Raw genomic sequence first — 17,113 nt, forward strand, 5'->3', positions numbered from 1 at the left:
GACAGATACATACACAAAAATGAAACTAGACCACCAACTTACACCATACACAAAAATAAACTCAAAATGGATAAAGGACTTAAACATAAGATGGGAAACCATAAAAATACTAGAGCAGGGGTGGGCAACCCCTAGCACGCGTGCCAAACATGGCACGCCAGTAACTTTTGCTGGCACGCGAAACCCTCTCTTATAAACTTCCATTTACAATTTTTTTCTTAATATCAACTTTTTTATTTTTCAGATAAATTCAGTGTAGGTGCATCTTAGATAAATAAATAATTTTACATAACAAGTTATCTTAAAGACCATAGACATGCCTGAGGAGGCCGAGCTCTCTTCCTCCGAACCCCAGTGGTCAGACCTGCTCAAATCTCAGCATTTCTCCAGGACCAACCCACCCCAGGATGGTGTGGAATACAGCACATTCACCTGTCACCCAGCCGCCATTCTGGTTCCAAGGCTGCGTCTCTCCACTGGACTGGTGAGAGGGTTGTCAGTGTATTGCTCCTGGGCCTACTTCCAGCTGCGTATTTGAATCCTTCTACTGCGATGGACTACTTACTCCCTGGCTGCAGTCCGCTCTCTCCATAGTCATTGGGGCCTTGGACAAGTTGGTACTGACTATGTTCAAAAGAATACATTGCAGAAAGCTGCCAAGGCAGGCCTCTTGGCACTGTCGGCTTTCACCTTTGCTGGCTTTGTTAATTCAACAATCACGATGTGGGCATCTGCAAAGCTGTTGCCATGCTGTGGAAGCTCTGGTCTTCTTGACTTATTACCTTGAAAATTGATTGTACACCTCTTTGCCTCTGCTCTGTCATGCCATTCATCTCACAATAAGGAGGAAATAACAGATAAGTCCACTGGTGAGATAAATCTTTTCTCCTAATCACCTGGCTAGTTTTAGAATTTAATCTGTGAGGAAAAAGTTTGAGAGGAATTGTATCCAAGAAATTGTGAGACAGAGTTCCACATTCTGGAGAGTGAATGAGGTTGTCCTCCAGCTTCTCAAGACTCACAATGTAACTGAACATTATATATGAGCTTTTGCATTATAATTTACTGAACTCTTAAAGGGAATTCAGTTTTATTACTCTCAATACCTAATCAAACTGCTATATTTGTCCTAGGAGTTACGGAGAAAGGAAAAACTATTAATTAATAAGTAAAAACTGCAGAAACTTATGCAGCACTTAATGTTTGAAAGCTTTCCCCCTTTGTTTAGTTGATATCGTTACTGATGGTTATATGTCTTTGGGAAACTTTAAAGTTAGGAAATGCTGATATTTCACATTACTAATTTCTAAAGCCTGGGTAAAAGAGCCTGGAGAACTTCTTTTTTTTTTTTTTTAATATATTTTATTGATTCTTTACAGAGAGGAAGGGAGAGAGATAGAGAGTTAGAAACATCGATGAGAGGGAAACATCGATCAGCTGCCTCCTGCACACCCCCTACTGGGGATGTGCCCGCAACCCAGGTATATGCCCTTGACCGGAATCGAACCTGGGACCTTTCAGTCCGCAGGCCGACGCTCTATCCACTGAGCCAAACCGGTTTCGGCGAGAACTTCTGAATATAGAGAAGTTCCATGCAGAGAAGAGGTACCCCTGTAGAGGTATCAAAATATTACATGTTCTAAACAGACTTAACTCCTCAAATATGTTCATTTTACTTGTCCCAAAATAATATCCACAAATATAAAACTTTAAATAATAAATTGTTATTTTTCTCTAGTGGATTCCTCTAGTACAGGGGTGGGCAACCTTTTTGTGAGTGCGTGCCCAAACCAGCAAAATCTCTGACTCAAAATTCTTCTGCGTGCCAACCCTAATTTTTTGAGAACCTGCCACTGTGAGAATCTTTAATGTGAAATGTATTCTGTGAAAATAAAGTTTTTTTAAAAAAATAAAAAAAAGACCATAGACATGGATTGACGAGAGAGGTGAAGAGCAATTTCTATGCCTCTGCCTTAACTCTCCCTGCCTTCCTAGATCCGACCAGTGTTTTGGTTTCATCCACATACGCTTGTGAATCTTTGTTCTCAGTGATGAATTTTGTTAAGTCTCGTAATAGGAGTAGCCTGATGGATGAAAGTAGTAGCTCATGCATATCTCTGAAGGTCATAAAATATAAACCTGATGTAAAATCTCTGTCATCAGTGATGCAGCAGCAAAAGTCCCACTGATAATATCAAATGGAGTCATAAAGTTTTCTGTTGGACTATCAGTGTACATGCATACATTAAAAAATAAATGTATTTTTCATCATTATATACTGTGTTTTTGTCACTCAAATGAATTTTATTATTTCTTCAAGGTTCTTCACATATGTACACCTTAAGAGATATCAAGTAGGCGTAACATGTTCTCAAAAAATTAGGGTTGGCACGCAGAAGAATTTTGAGTCAGAGATTTTGCTGGTTTGGGCATGCACTCACAAAAAGGTTGCCCACCCCTGTACTAGAGGAATCCAGAGGCAGCAAAATCTCAGACATATGCCGAAGCAATTTCTTCACTGATACTGCTCCTAGGGCAATGGAAACTACAGAGAAAATAAACAAATGGGACTACATTGAAAATAAAAAGCTTTTGCACAGCAAAGGAAACCATCAACAAAACAACAAGAAAGCCCACTGCATGGGGGAATATATTTGCAAATGCTATCACTGATAAGAGTTTAATCTCCAACATTTACAGGGAAATCATACAACTTAACAAAAGGAAGATAAACAACCCACTCAAAATATGAGCAACAGACCTAAATAGATACTTTTCAAAAGAAGACAGAAAGCCAAAAGACATACGAAAACATGCTCAAAGTCACTAATCATCCGAGATATGCAAATCAAAATGACAATGAGGTACCATCTCACACCTGTCAGAATGGCTATCATCAATAAATCAACAAGTGCTGGTGAGGATGTGGAGAAAAAGGAACCCTCGTGCACTGCTGGTAGGAACGCAGACTGGTGCAGCCACTGTGGAGAACAGTATGGAGTTTCCTCAAAAAACTAAAAATGGAACTCCCATTTGACCCTGTGATCCCACTTCTAGGAATATATTCCAAGAAACTAGAAACACCAATTAGAAAGAATATATGCACCCCTATGTGCATAGCAGCAATATTCACCATAGCTAAGATTTGGAAACAGCCTAAGTGCCCATCAGTAAATGAGTGGATTAAAAAAACCGTGGTACATCTACACAATGGAATACTACACTGCGGTAAAAAAGAAGGAGTTCTTACCATTTGCAATAGCATGGATTGAACTGAAAAGCATTATGCTAAGTGAAATAAGCCAGTCAGAGAAAGATAAATACCACATGATTTCACTCATTTGTGGAATATAATGAACAACATAAACGGATGAACAAAAACAGATCCAGAGACAGAGAAGCATCCATCAGACTGTCAAACCTCAGAGGGAAGGTAGGGGAGGGTGGGGGTAAGGGGGAAAGATCAACCAAAGGACTTATATGCAAGCATATGGGCCTAACCAGTGGACACAGACAACAGGGGGGTGAGGGCATGAGTGGGGGGTGATAGGGGGAAACTTGGGGATAAGGACACATATGTAATAACTTAACCCAGCAGTTCTCAACCTGTGGGTCGTGACCCCTTTGGGGGTTGAATAACCCTCTCACCGGGGTCGCCTAAGACCATCGGAAAACACATATATAATTACATATTGTTTTTGTGATTAATCACTATGCTTTAATTATGTTCAATTTGTAACAATGAAAATACATCCTGCATATCAGATATTTACAGTATGATTCATAACAGTAGCAAAATTACAGTTATGAAGTAGCAACGAAAATAATTTTATGGTTGGGGTACCACAACATGAGGAACTGTATTAAAGGGTAGCGGCATTAGGAAGGTTGATAACCACTGACTTAGTCAATTAAATAAATAAATAAATAAATAAATAAATAAATAAATAAATAAATAAATGAAGTATTTATACAACTCAACAAAAAGTAGGCAATCAATCCAATTAAAAAATGGGCAGCCCTAACTGGTTTGGCTCAAGTAGATGGAGTGCTGGCCTGTGGACTGAAGGGTCCCGGATTTGATTCTGGTCAAGGGCACATGCCTGGGTTGCATGCTTAATCCCCAGTGGGGGGCTTGCAGGAGGCAGCCAATCAATTGTTCTCTCTCATCATTGATGTTTCTATCTCTCTCTCCCTCTCCCTTCCTCTCTGGAATCAATAAAAATATCTTTAAAAAATATACATGGGCAGAAGACTTCAACAGACATTTCTCCAAAAACGACATACAGCCCTAACCAGTTTGGCTCAGTGGATAGAGCGTCAGCCTGCAGACTGAAGAATCCGAGGTTGGTTCCAGTCAAGGGCATGTACCTTGGTTGCAGGCACATCCCCAGTAGGAAGTGTGCAGGAGGCAGCTGATTGATGTTTCTCGCTCATCGATGTTTCTCTCTATCCTTTTCCCTTCCTCTCTGTAAAAAATCAATAAAATATATATTTTCAAAAAAGAACATATAAATGGCCAAGAGACACATGAAAATATGCTCAAAGTCGCTAATTATCAGAGAAATGCAAATTAAAACCACAATATCACCTCACACCTGTCAGAATGGCTATTATCAAAAAATCAACAAGTGCTGGCGAGGATGTGGAGTAATGGGAACACTAGTTCACTGCTGTTGGGAATGCAGATTGGTGCAGCCACTATGGAAAATAGCATGGAGTTTCCTCAAAAAATTAAAAATGGAACTTCTGTTTGACCCAGAAATCCCACTTCTGGGAATATATCCTAAAAATCCCAAAATACCAAATCAGAAAGAATATACACGCCCCTATGTTCATAGCAGCATTATTTACAATAGCTGAGATTTGGAAACAGTTCAAGTGCCCATCAGTAGATCAATGGATTAAAAAAAACTGTGGGACATTTACACTATGGAATACTATGCAGCTGTAAAAATGAGGGACCTCTTATCCTTTAGGGCAGCATGGATAGACCTGGAAAATATTATATTAGGTGAAATAAGCCAATATGAGAAAGATAAATATCACATGATCTCATTTACTTATGAAATCTAATGAACAAAATTAATTGACGAACAAAATAAGACCCGAAGCAGGGAGGCATGGACCAGACTGACATACCTCGATGTGGGGTTGGGGGGATGTGAAGAGATAAACCAAAGTACTTATATAGCCCATGGACACAGGCAATAGGGTAGTGAAGACCTGGGGTAGTGGGAACAGGCTGGGAGGAGGGGGGGGGGGGAGACATGGGAGATATCTGTAATATCATCAACAATAAAAAATATATATATTAAATAAAAAGTTAAAGATTCAACTAAATGCTGCCAACAAGAAATGCACATAGAAGCATGGAACAGACTGCTGAATCTCAGAGGGAAAGCAGGTAGGCAGCAGGGCGGGGAGAGGAGGAGGAGATTAACCAAAGAATTATATGCATATATGCATGACCCGTGGACACAGACAATAGTGTGGTAAAGGCCTGGGGGGAGGGGGCAGAGGAAACAGAGACAGAGGAAACGAGTGCAGGGAGGGAAAAAGGGGACATCTGTCATACTTTCAAATAATAATTATAATTTTTTTAAAAGAAATGCACTTTAACCATCAGAATACAAATAGGTTAAAAGTAAAAGGATAGAAAAAGATATACCATGTTAACACTAATGTAAAAAGCTGGAGTGGCTACATTAACTATCAAACAAAGTAGAGGTCCCAAGCAAAGAATATTACTGGGATAAAGGATACTATTTCATAATGATTAAAGGGGCCAACCCACCATTAGGACATGTAATTAAAATATTTATGTACCTAATAGTAGGGCTTCAAAATAGATGAAGCAGAAACTGACAGATTTTGAACTGAAGACAGAATAAATTACATAAGATTGGCAAGTGATAAATTTTAGCAGGTTCATTATACTTTTGTGTACATTTGAAAATTTTAAAATGTTAAAAAAAACTATGCTTCTATGTCAGAAATATGAATTTCAAATCCATTATTCCTTAACTTAACAAATATTGGGAAGCATCTATCACAATTTACTGCTCATATTCCCAATCTATAGAAAACTGCCTTGTCCCTGCATTATTCGAAAACACTTTAGCTAGGAAATTTCAAAAAGAAAAAGATGCCTATGTCCTGAAATAAACAGAGGGAGATCAGGAAATAGAGAAAACATCTACTCACCCTGGACTTTGCTTTTGAATGCATGACAGCCATTTTTCCTCCTCTGGGCCCTACTCTCAGGAAAAGAAAATGGAATTATGAAATACGAGGCCTTTCTTAGGTCATATTCTAAATTAGACCATACCTTTGTCTGTCTCCCATCCCCCAATCTACCCTCATTTAACATGGAGAGCAGTCAAAACAGTCCTCCACTTTCTGTATCAGAAAGAAAATCACAGCTGTCTTGGGCTAGAATTTATTTCTGGATTCAAAGTTGTGCACTGGAAACAGACCCCTATAGGGGAGTGTTACAAGTTCTTAAGTGTGTGGCTTGCCTCATACAGCACACTCTCTGAAAGCCCCATTACATTTATGTGGCCTTTCTTTAAGGTATTACCAGCTCTAAAATTCTCATCCCAAGACCAGGTGTGTGGCTTAGAAATAATTCATTCACAGGCTCAAATTTCTGACTTCTTGTCACTTCTTGCATCCAATACCCAAAGTGAGAAGGCACCGGAAAGCAGCAAGGAACCTACAACTGCAATCCCAGGGTGAAGTAAGGATACAGAATAAAGCAATCAATAGAGGCCATGTCTGAACAGGGGAAAGGGAGCGGGTCCTCACTGTGGCCAGAAGAGAAAGAAGTCCTCAGGGAAGGACAAAGCCAGGTGGGACTCATGACCCACAGGCCGACTCTACCCCAGAATGAACCCCAGAAATACCAAAAAACAATTTTACCTCTGTAACCCACTGAACTCTCATATGGGCACAGATCATAAAATATACAAATGATGACACAAAGGGACACAATCCCATTTCCAGCCATAGTCACCTTCACCACGTTAATACTATACTGTCAGATCACCTAGTCTTAAACAAAATCCTATCATACACAGAGTATACACACAACCTCATTCAAGCACATCCAAGCACCCTGTCAGGGACACACAATGGCCCAAAACACCCTTTCACAGCAGCAATTTTACTCTTTTCACAATCTCGAAGACAACACGGCCACACAAGTCATACAATAAGTCAAAAAAACACAGCCAAGTACCAGGTCGAGGAAAAAGCAGTCACAAACACTAAACCACAGCAACATTTGTAACACCTCAAAGTCACCGGAAAACCCCAGTAATACACATGATACGATCACATCCACAACCTCAAAGTGACACAAGAACATCTAAACATCCTTTCACAACAGCACTGTCGCGGACCTGTAACAACACCAATCATAGCCGTATTATCAAACCGTCAGAGTCATAAACAACTCACACAAACACTTAAACACAAAACCACCGTCGCACACACCCATTCACTTAGACAAGTCACCAACACGTCATGCTTGTCTCACAATACAAATCCACAAGAGACACGGCCACACAAGAAACTACACCGACGCTTCCTCCGAGCATCGCCGCCCACCTCGACAGAAGGCGCAGTTCAGGATCGCCCTCGGGGTCCAGTGCGACTTCGGCTTCGCGGGTCCCACCGGCGCTGGCCCAAGCTCCTCCACAGATACAGCTCTCCCCCAAAGCGAGGCCCCCAAGTCGCGCGAACAAACGGAAAGGAAGCCGCCTTAGGAAGCGGGGCCTCTGGGAAATGTAGTCCAACCACCGGAAGGCTGTGGCTGGCCAGCGAAGACGCTAAACGATACAGCCACCTAGCGGGGCTCGCGGATCCCGCTGCCAGGACCCGCAGGCGCCCAGGGCCGCAAGGCGCAGGCGTCGGGCGCCAGCGGCGGAGAGGGAGGCCGAGACCTGGGGTCCCATGCGACCAGAGGGTGGAACGGGCCGGCGTGTCCAGTGCCGGGGACGAGCTGGGGCGAGGCGGGGCGGGGCGGCGACCAGCCAGAGCCTCCGATGAGCAAGAGACCCTTTTTGTGCCTCGCCTGGCCCTTAGATGTGTGAATGTGTGTCAAACAACGCGAGATGTTGTCAGGCACCCTGAGACCCTCAGTGGCCGGGTTTATTTCTCCCCTTGTGTGATTCTTCCTGCTGTTGGGTGTGGTGTGATCCATACTTGAAGACACATGGTTTTGGCATATTTTTTATAACTGAGTGGGATTGCCTGATAGAGTAGGGACCTCTGCTATTGAGCCTTGTTTGTTTTGTGTCCATAATTCAGTGTGGTTGAGTGACTGACTGGATTTTTTTTTATGTAAAATGTACTTTTCTTGTACCTGTTTCAGTGTCTGTAGGAGTTCGACTAGAAAAAGAGCATTGTGTGACTGAAAACACAATGGATGGTCAGTTATTTATTACTTGAACACTAATTTGATGATCTGGAAAAAGTTATCAGTTTATTTGGCAAATAAATGATTTTTTTTCCCTCAGAGCAAATACATGCATTATGGGGAAGACTACAAAATTAAAATTAACATCTTTTTTTAAAAGAAAGATTATTTCAAAGCCAGACATAGAGTAACTGTTTTTTCCTCTGCCACTGCCCCCCAAAATAGGCATCCATTATTTTTTACTATTAGGGGGACATTGTTGGATAAGATTGAGATGCCATTGACTAATTAAATAATAATATAAGTTTATACATAAGAAGAGTGAATTTTAGCAGAGTCCAGCATTCGATTTCCTGAACTCCAGGTCAAACCCTTCTCCCATTCTCTCTCTCTCTCTCTCTCTCTCTCTCTCTCTCTCTCTCTCTCATCAAATAATAGACAAACATGGTAATTGACAGTACCTTTGCTATGCCTCCCATTGTCTAATCAGCGCAATATTCAAATTAACCGCCAACAAAGATGGCAGCTAATTTGCATACTGCCGCCAGGACGCAGCCATCCAGGGCAGGCCTTCCTCGTTCTGAGCCAGGGTCTAAGCAGGATTGGGGCCATCCACTCTTGCCATCTGGCACAGCATAGAGGATCTCCCCTGGAAATCTGGAGATTCCACGCAGAGCACATGCAGTGTGAGAGCTCACTGCAGGAGCGAAGACTCCACCCATCAGATAGACAACCGGGCTACAGGGGGCCCAGCTCCCCTAACCATGGGTTTGCAACACACTCAACATACAGCAACTGGCCTTGAACAGAAGTGGGAAGGATACACCCCATCAGCCCTAGGCCTTGCTGTCCACCAGGACCAGTGAGTGTCCGGGCAGGGAAAGGAGGTGGCATAGGCGCCAGGAACTAGCAACAGGTGTGAAGAAGGGCAATTAGCTGAGGAAGCAGAGGAGTGACAGCCTTGATCTGATTGGAGAAGCCACCAAATTACATCATCTTTGGAACAACAGTTCTGAAAAGAAGCTATTTTCCGTCCTGGACTTGAAGGAACTGGTGGAGAGGCAGGGAGCACGGTGACTGTCCTTGAGCGCGGAGGGCGAGCTCGCAGCCGGAACGCCCTGGCCAGAAGAGGCACAGGAGCGGCGGAGCCTGAGCACTCCAGGGGGTCCGAGTCATAAAGGGAGCGTCCCCGCGGCCTAGCACGCCACCGCCCTCCCCAATGTACTCGGCCATCAAGAGGAAGAGCCTGGACCCGTCTGAGGAGCCCGTGGATGAGGTGCTACAGATTCCCCCATCCCTGCTGACATGTGGAGGCTGCCAGCAGAACATCGGGGATCGCTACTTTCTGAAGGCCATTGACCAGTACTGGCACGAGGACTGTCTCAGCTGTGACCTCTGCGGGTGCCGGCTCGGCGAGGTGGGGCGGCGCCTCTACTACAAGTTGGGCCACAAGCTCTACCGGAGGGACTATTTCGGGCTTTTTGGCCAAGATGGTCTCTGCGCCTCCTGTGACAAGTGGATCCATGCCTATGAGATGACGATGTGGGTGAAAGACAAGGTGTATCAACTGGAGTCTTTCAAATGTGCCGCCTGCCAGAAGCTTTTCTGCATTGGCGACAGATACCTGCTCATCAACTCTGACATAGTGTGGGAACAGGACATCTACGAGTGGACTAAGATCAATGGCATGATCTAGGCATCTCTGGGAGGTGCTCCACCAAAGTCACTGTCTCCAGGGGGTCTTCACTCTTAGGCACTTTGGGGATTCGAGGTTGGGGTGAGGCATTTCTTAGTGGGTGGTAGACCCTAACTGGGCACAAGACACAGCATCTAAGTGACATAATGCAAAAAATGATACCTAAATGTGACAAAATGACCGGCCTTTAGGGAGGATGTATGGACCGTAGCCACAGCCTACCCATAATTACTGACATGATTAGTGAAGGCAAGGAGTGTGTGGGGAGGGGACAGCATTTGGGCCATTATAACAGAACTTTACATCTACAGATAGGGAGTTGTGGAAAGACGCGTTATGACTTTGACCCTTGGCAACTAGAAATGTGCAAATGATTTCTTTACTTCCTGGCTTCCATGACAAACCTGTTCCAATCACTGTCCTCCACACACAAGAAGGATAGGAGAGCAGCCACCCTTTTTCCCTCGGCCACTTTACCAAGGCCTTAACCTTTGGACCCAAGGGAAGTAGCAGAGAGACACATTTCAGTTGAAAATGGGAACTGCAACTCTTTTTTTTTTTTTATTGTTTAAAGTATTACAAAGGGTAGTACATATGTGACCATTTTATCCCCCCGCCCTAGACAGTCCCCTAGCCTCCCCTATCCACCAGTGTCTTATGTCCATTGGTTATGCATATATGCATGCATGCAAGTCCTTTACTTGATCTCTTACCCCCCTACCTCCTGCCCCCCAACCCTCCCAGGCCTTCCCGCTGCAGTTTGACAATCTGTTTGAGGCAGCTCTGCCTCTGTATCTATTATTGTTCAAAAGTTTATAATGCTCTCTATTATCCATGAATGAGTGAGATCATGTGGTATTTTTCCTTCATTGACTGGCTTATTTCACTTAGCATAATGCTCTCCAGTTCCATCGATGTCGTTGCAAAGGGTAAGAGTTCCTTGCTTTTTAGAGCAGCATAGTATTCCATCGTGTAGATGTACAACAGCTTTCTAATCCATTCATCTACTGATGGGCACTTAGGCTGTTTCCAGATCTTAGCTATGGTGAATTGTGCTGCTATGAACATAGGGGTGCATATATCCTTTCTGATTGGTGTTTCTGGTTTCTTGGGATATATTCCTAGGAGTGGGATCACAGGGTCAAATGGGAGTTCCATTTGAAGTTTTTTGAAGAAACTCCATACTGTCTTCCATAGTGGCTGTACCAGTCTGCATTCCCACCAGGAGTGCACAAGTGTTCCTTTTTCTCCACATCCTCTCCAGCACTTGTTGTTTGTTGATTTGTTGATGATAGCCAGTCTGACAGGTATGAGGTGGTACCTCATTGTTGTTTTGATTTGCATCTCTCGGATGATTAGTGACTTTGAGCATGTTTTCATATGTCTGTTGGCTTTCTGAATGTCCTCTTTTGAAAGGTGTCTATTTAGGTCCTTTGCCCATTTTTTGATTGGATTGTTTATCTTCCTTTTGTTAAGTTGTATGAGTTCCCTATAAATTTTGGAGATTAGGCCCTTATCAGATATGACATTGGCAAATATGTTTTCCCACACAGTGGGTTTTCTCATTGTTTTGTTGATGGTTTCTTTTGCTGTGCAGAAGCTTTTTATTTTGATGTAGTCCCATTTGTTCATTTTCTCTTTAGTTTCAAGTGCCCTAGGAGCTGTATCAGTGAAGAAATTGCTTCGGCATATGTCTGAGATTTTGGATTCTTCTAGAATTTGTATGGTTTCCTGTCATACATTTAAGTCCTTTATCCATTTTGAGTTTATTTTTGTGTATGGTGTAAGCTGGTGGTCTAGTTTCATTTTCTTGCATATATCTGTCCAATTTTCCCAACACCATTTATTGAAGAGACTATCTTGACTCCATTGTATGTTCTTGCCTCCTTTATCAAATATTAATTGAGCATATTGGTTCGGGCCGATTTCTGGGCTCTCTATTCTATTCCATTGATCTATATGCCTGTTCTTGTGCCAGTAGCAGGCAGTTTTGAGAACTGTGGCTTTGTAATACAGCTTGATATCTGGTATTGAGATCCCACCTACTTTGTTCTGATTTTGCAGGATTGCTGCAGCTATTCGGGGTCTTTTTTTATTCCAGATGAATTTTTGGAGAGTTCGTTCTAGATCTGTGAAGTATGCCGTTGGTATTTTAATGGGAAGTGCGATGAATTTATAGATTGCTTTGGGTAGTATGGACATTTTAATGATGTTGATTCTACCAATCCATGAACACGGTATGTTCTTCCATCTGTTTATGTCTTCCTCCATATCTTTTATCAACGTCCTGTAGTTTTCTGAGTAGAGATCTTTTACCTCTTTATTTAAGTTTATTCCTAGATAGCTTAATTTTTTTGGTGCGATGGTGAATGGGATTGTTTTTATAATCTCTCTTTCTGAAAGTTCACTATTGGTGTATAGAAATGACTCAGATTTCTTGGGGTTAATTTTGTATCCTGCTACATTGCCAAATTCTTATATTAAGTCTAGTAGCTTTTTGATGGAGTCTCTAGGGTTTTGTATGTATAATATCATGTCGTCTGCAAATAAGGACAGTTTTACTTCCTCTTTTCCAATTTGGATGCCTTTTATTTCTTCTTCTTGCCTAATTGCAATGGCTAACACTTCCAGTACTATGTTGAACAGGAGTGGTGAGAGGGGGCATCCCTGTCTTGTTCCTGTTCTTAGGGGAAATGGTGTTAGTTTTTGTCCATTGAGTATGATGTTGACTGTGGGCCCGTCATATATGGCTTTTATTATGTTGAGGTATGATCCTTCGACTCCTGCCTTGCTGAGAGTTTTTATCAAAAATGGGTGTTGAATTTTGTCAAATGCTTTTTCTGCATCAATTGATATGACCATGTGGTTTTTTTCTTTCAGTTTGTTTATGTGATATATCACGTTTATTGATTTGCAGATATTGTACCATCCTTGCATCCCTGGGATAAATCCTACTTGGTCATGGTGTATGATCTTTGTGATGTACTGCTGGATCCTATTTGCTAAGATTTTGTTGAGGATTTTGGCATCTATGTTCATGAGGGATATTGGCCCGTAATTCTCTTTCATTGTGTTGTCTTTCTCTGGTTTTAGTATTAGGGTGATGCTGGCTTCATAGAATGAGCTTGGAAGTGTTCCTTCCTCTTGAATTTTTTGTAGTAGTCTGTGGAGGATAGGTTTTAGTTCTTCCTTGAATGTTTGTTAAAACTCCCCTGTGAAGCCCTCTGGTCCTGGGCTTTTGTTTGCTGGAAGCTTTTTGATGACTGCTTCAATTTCTCCCATACTTATTGACTTGTTGAGAATATTAGATTCTTCCTGATTGAGTTTTGGAATGTTGTATTTTTCTAGGAATTTGTTCATTTCCTCCAGGTTGTCTAATTTGTTGGAGTAGAGCTGTCCATAGTATTTTTTAACAATCATTTGTATTTCTGTGGGGTCTGTTGTTATTTCGCCTCTATCGTTTCTGATTTTGTTTATTTGGGTCCTCTCTCTTTGCTTCTTGGTGAGTCTGGCTAGAGGTTTGTCAATCTTGTTTATCCTTTCAAAGAACCAGCTCTTGGTTTCATTGATTTTCTGTATTGTTTTTTGGGTCTCTATGTCATTTATTTCTGCTCTAATCTTTATTATCTCCTTCCTTCTGCTCACTCTGGGGTTTTCTTGTTGCTCTCTTTCTTGTTCTTTGAGATGTAGAGTTAGATGATTTACTACCATTTTTTCTTGTGTTTTGAGATAGGCTTGTAGAGCTATAAACTTTCCTTTCAGGACTGCTTTCATTGTGTCCCATAGGTTTTGGATTGTTGTGTTTTCATTGTCATTAGTTTCCAGGATGTTTTTAATTTCTTCTTTGATCTCATTGTTAACCCAATCAGTATTTAATAACATGCTATTCAGCTTCCAGGTGTTTGAGTATTTTGGGTTGTTTTTATTGTATTTTATTCCTAATATTATGCCATCGTGGTCTGAGAAGATGCTTTTTATGATTTCAGTCTTCTTGAATTTGGGGAGACTTTGCTTGTGACCCAATATATGGTCTATTTTTGAATATGTCTTATGAGCATTTGAGTAGAATGTATATTCCGTGGCTTTGGGGTGAAGTGTTCTGAAGATGTCTACTAAGTCCATCTGATCTAGTGAGTCATTTAGGATTGCTGTTTCTTTGCTGATTGTTTGTCTAGAGGATCTATCCAGTGTTGTCAGTGGTGTATTAAAGTCCCCTACTATGATTGTATTGTTGTTGATCTCTCCTTTGATATCTTCCAGGAGATTTTTATGAATTTGGGTGCTCCTGCATTGGGTGCATAGATGTTTACCAGGGTTATATCTTCTTGTTGTATTGATCCCTTTAGTATTATGAAGTGGCCTTCCTTATCTCTTGTTATGGCCTTCACTTTGAGGTCTATTTTGTCCGATATAAGTATTGCTACCCCAGCTTTCTTTTCCTTTCCATTTGCCTGAAAGATATTTTTCCATCCATTCACTTTCAGTCTGTGTGAGTCCCTTCTAATGAGGTGGGTCTCTTGTAGACAGCAGATGTATGGGTCATGTTTTTTTTATCCATTCAGCTACTTGATGTCTTTTGGTTGGAGCATTTAATCCGTTTACATTTAAAGTTATTATTGAAAGGTACTTGTTTGTAGCATTTTTTGTGTGTGTGTGTGGCTGTTTTCTTTCTGAGCTTTTTATTTCTTCTTTTTACACCAGTCCCTTTAGCATTTCTTGCATTGCTGGCTTGGTGGTGATAAACTCCCTTAGCTTTTTTTTGTCTGTGAAGCTTCTTATTTCCCCTTCAAGTTTGAATGATAGCCTTGCTGGATAGAGTATTCTTGGATTCAGTCCTTTGCTTTGCATCACTTTGTAAATTTCTGTCCATTCTTTTCTGGCCTGATGTGTTTCTGTTGAGAAATCATTTGATAATCTAATGGGAGATCCCTTGTATGTAACTTTCCATCTCTCTTTTGCAGCCTGTAGGATTCTCTCTTTGTCCTGAACATTTGCCATGGTAATTATGATGTGTCTTGGTGTGGGTCTTTTTGGGTTCACCTTATTTGGGACTCTCTGGGCTTGTGTGACTTTTTTCTTCCCCGCCTCAGGGAAATTTTCTGATATTATTTCTTCGAGTAGGTTTTCTAATCCTTGTTCATCTTTCTGTTTTTCTGGCACCCCTATTATTCATATGTAGTTTCGTTTCATGTTGTTCCAAAACTCCCTTAGGCTCTCCTCTTGTCTTTTAATTTTTTTCTCCAATTGCAGTACATTTTGGGTGTGTTTTGCTTCCTTGTCTTCTAATTCACTAATTCGGTCCTCTGCTTCTCCTAGTCTACTGTTGATACTTTCAATGGTGTTTTTTATTGCAGCTATATCACTCTTCATTTATTCTTGGGTCTTACTTAAGTTGTTGATTTTTTCACCTGTTTCTTCTAGCTTCTTCCATATGTTATTGATTTTTTCATCTGTTTCTTCTTGCTTCTTGCATAGGTAGTTGACTTTTTCATCTGTTTCTTCTAGCTTCTTGCAGAGGTTGTTGATTTTTTCTTCCATCCGGTTTATGCACTCTAGGACCCTTACTCTGAATTCTTTTTCTGTCATGTTGCATGCCTCTGTATTACTTAGCTGCTTTTCTGGAGAGTCCTCCTTCTCGTTCCTTTGGGGGTTTCTTTGTCTACCCATGTTTGATCTCACTGACATATCTAGATGTTGAGTCGTTCAGTGTCTGCTCCCTGGGTGGCAGTGGCTCCTTGGGCTGTGGTTGCTCCTCGGGCGGTTGTGGTAGCAGCTGCTCCTCAGTTGGCAGCAGCTCCTCTGGTGGGTGCTGTTCACAGCTGTGCTGGCTCTTCTGGCTGGTGGGGGGAGGCTTCACGTACAGCTGCTGTTCCTCAGACCGAGGGTGTGGTGCTCAGGTGGCTGCTGTTGCTTGGGTCTGCTGCGTTGATTTAAAGGCACAAAATACAACACAACAAGGCACCACGTACCAGGCACTAAACACAAATATATTCACGATATTAATAACCCCAAATAAAGGTGACCACCCGAATTAAGAGAATTAGGGGACAAGGAAGAAAGAAGATAAAAAGATAAAGGAGAAAAACGAAAAGAAAGAAAAGTAGGGAAGAAGAAAAAAAGTAGTGCAAAAATGAAATTGGGAAAAAGGAGGGGGAAAGAAAAGAGAAAAAAAAGAGAGAGAGGGAAAAAAAGAGCGAAAAGAGAGAATGAAGTGGAAGAGGGGAAGAGGCTATGTATATGAGGACAAAACCCTTATAGAACCGCCACTAATCCCAACAAACTCCAGCAACAGCTCCCTGGAGATGAATGCAAACTAGAAACAACCAATAATATCCAGAGAGGCAAGGGAAAACAGAAGCACAAAAATAACCGGAGGAGGGGGGTGGAGGGAGGGGAAAAACCAGCAGAAAAAAAAAAGAAAAAGCAAAATAGCCTCACAACCAGCCCTAAGCGCACACACACACACACACACACACACACACACACACACACAAAACAACAACAAAAAACCAATATACTCAACAATCAAGCAAACAGCAACAAAACAATAGAAAGATAAAAGAAGAAAAAAAATTGGATAGTGAAGAAAGATAAGGGATATGTGTATAAGGATTTAGAGCAGTGGATTGGTAATAGGATATATAAGTAGGGTGAAATTTAGACAGGAGGTAAACAGAAGGAATAGGGAAAATCTAAAGCAGGAATAGGGTAAGAGAAACAGGACAACAAAGGGGAAAAGTGAGGGAAAGGGTTTTAGCATAGAGGTAAAATTGAGGTAGGGAAAATTGATGCTAAAGGAATGATGAAAATAGAATAGAGAACACTAATACCAAAATAAAATAAAGAGAAAATAAAATGGCACTTTAAAAAAATGGTAAAATGGTAGCAGTAGTAATACTGGTTGAAAATAAAAATGTAGTAATTAAAAGGGTAAAATCAGGTGATGGAAAAAAAAGAAAAAAAATGGTTTCTTAGTTAAAAGGTGAAAAAAG

The 17,113-nt window shown here is 41.4% G+C and overlaps 2 protein-coding genes across 2 annotated transcripts in view; one reads left to right on the plus strand and one right to left on the minus strand.

Annotated features, from left to right (window-relative positions):
- The window catches only part of LOC308530188 (uncharacterized protein), a 65,169-nt gene extending 57,466 nt beyond the window's left edge, over window positions 1-7,703 (minus strand). Inside the window, exons 1-2 of the mRNA XM_081106681.1 lie at window positions 7,615-7,703; window positions 6,208-6,257 (exon numbers count right to left, since the gene is read on the minus strand). The gene's annotated coding sequence lies outside the window, so the exon portion shown is untranslated. The remainder of the gene's footprint in view (window positions 1-6,207; window positions 6,258-7,614) is intronic.
- Window positions 7,704-9,644: 1,941 nt separating this feature from the next.
- Window positions 9,645-10,121, plus strand: LOC308530778 (rhombotin-2-like; the record flags this gene model as incomplete). The annotated part of the gene is made up of 1 exon (XM_081107475.1): window positions 9,645-10,121. One exon carries the CDS (start codon window positions 9,645-9,647, stop codon window positions 10,119-10,121), a length of 477 nt encoding a protein of 158 aa, XP_080963601.1.
- Between the last annotated feature and the right edge of the window lie 6,992 nt (window positions 10,122-17,113).

This window comes from Myotis nattereri (genome assembly GCF_964212035.1).
Source record: "Myotis nattereri genome assembly, chromosome: 15".
Lineage (NCBI taxonomy): Eukaryota > Metazoa > Chordata > Mammalia > Chiroptera > Vespertilionidae > Myotis > Myotis nattereri.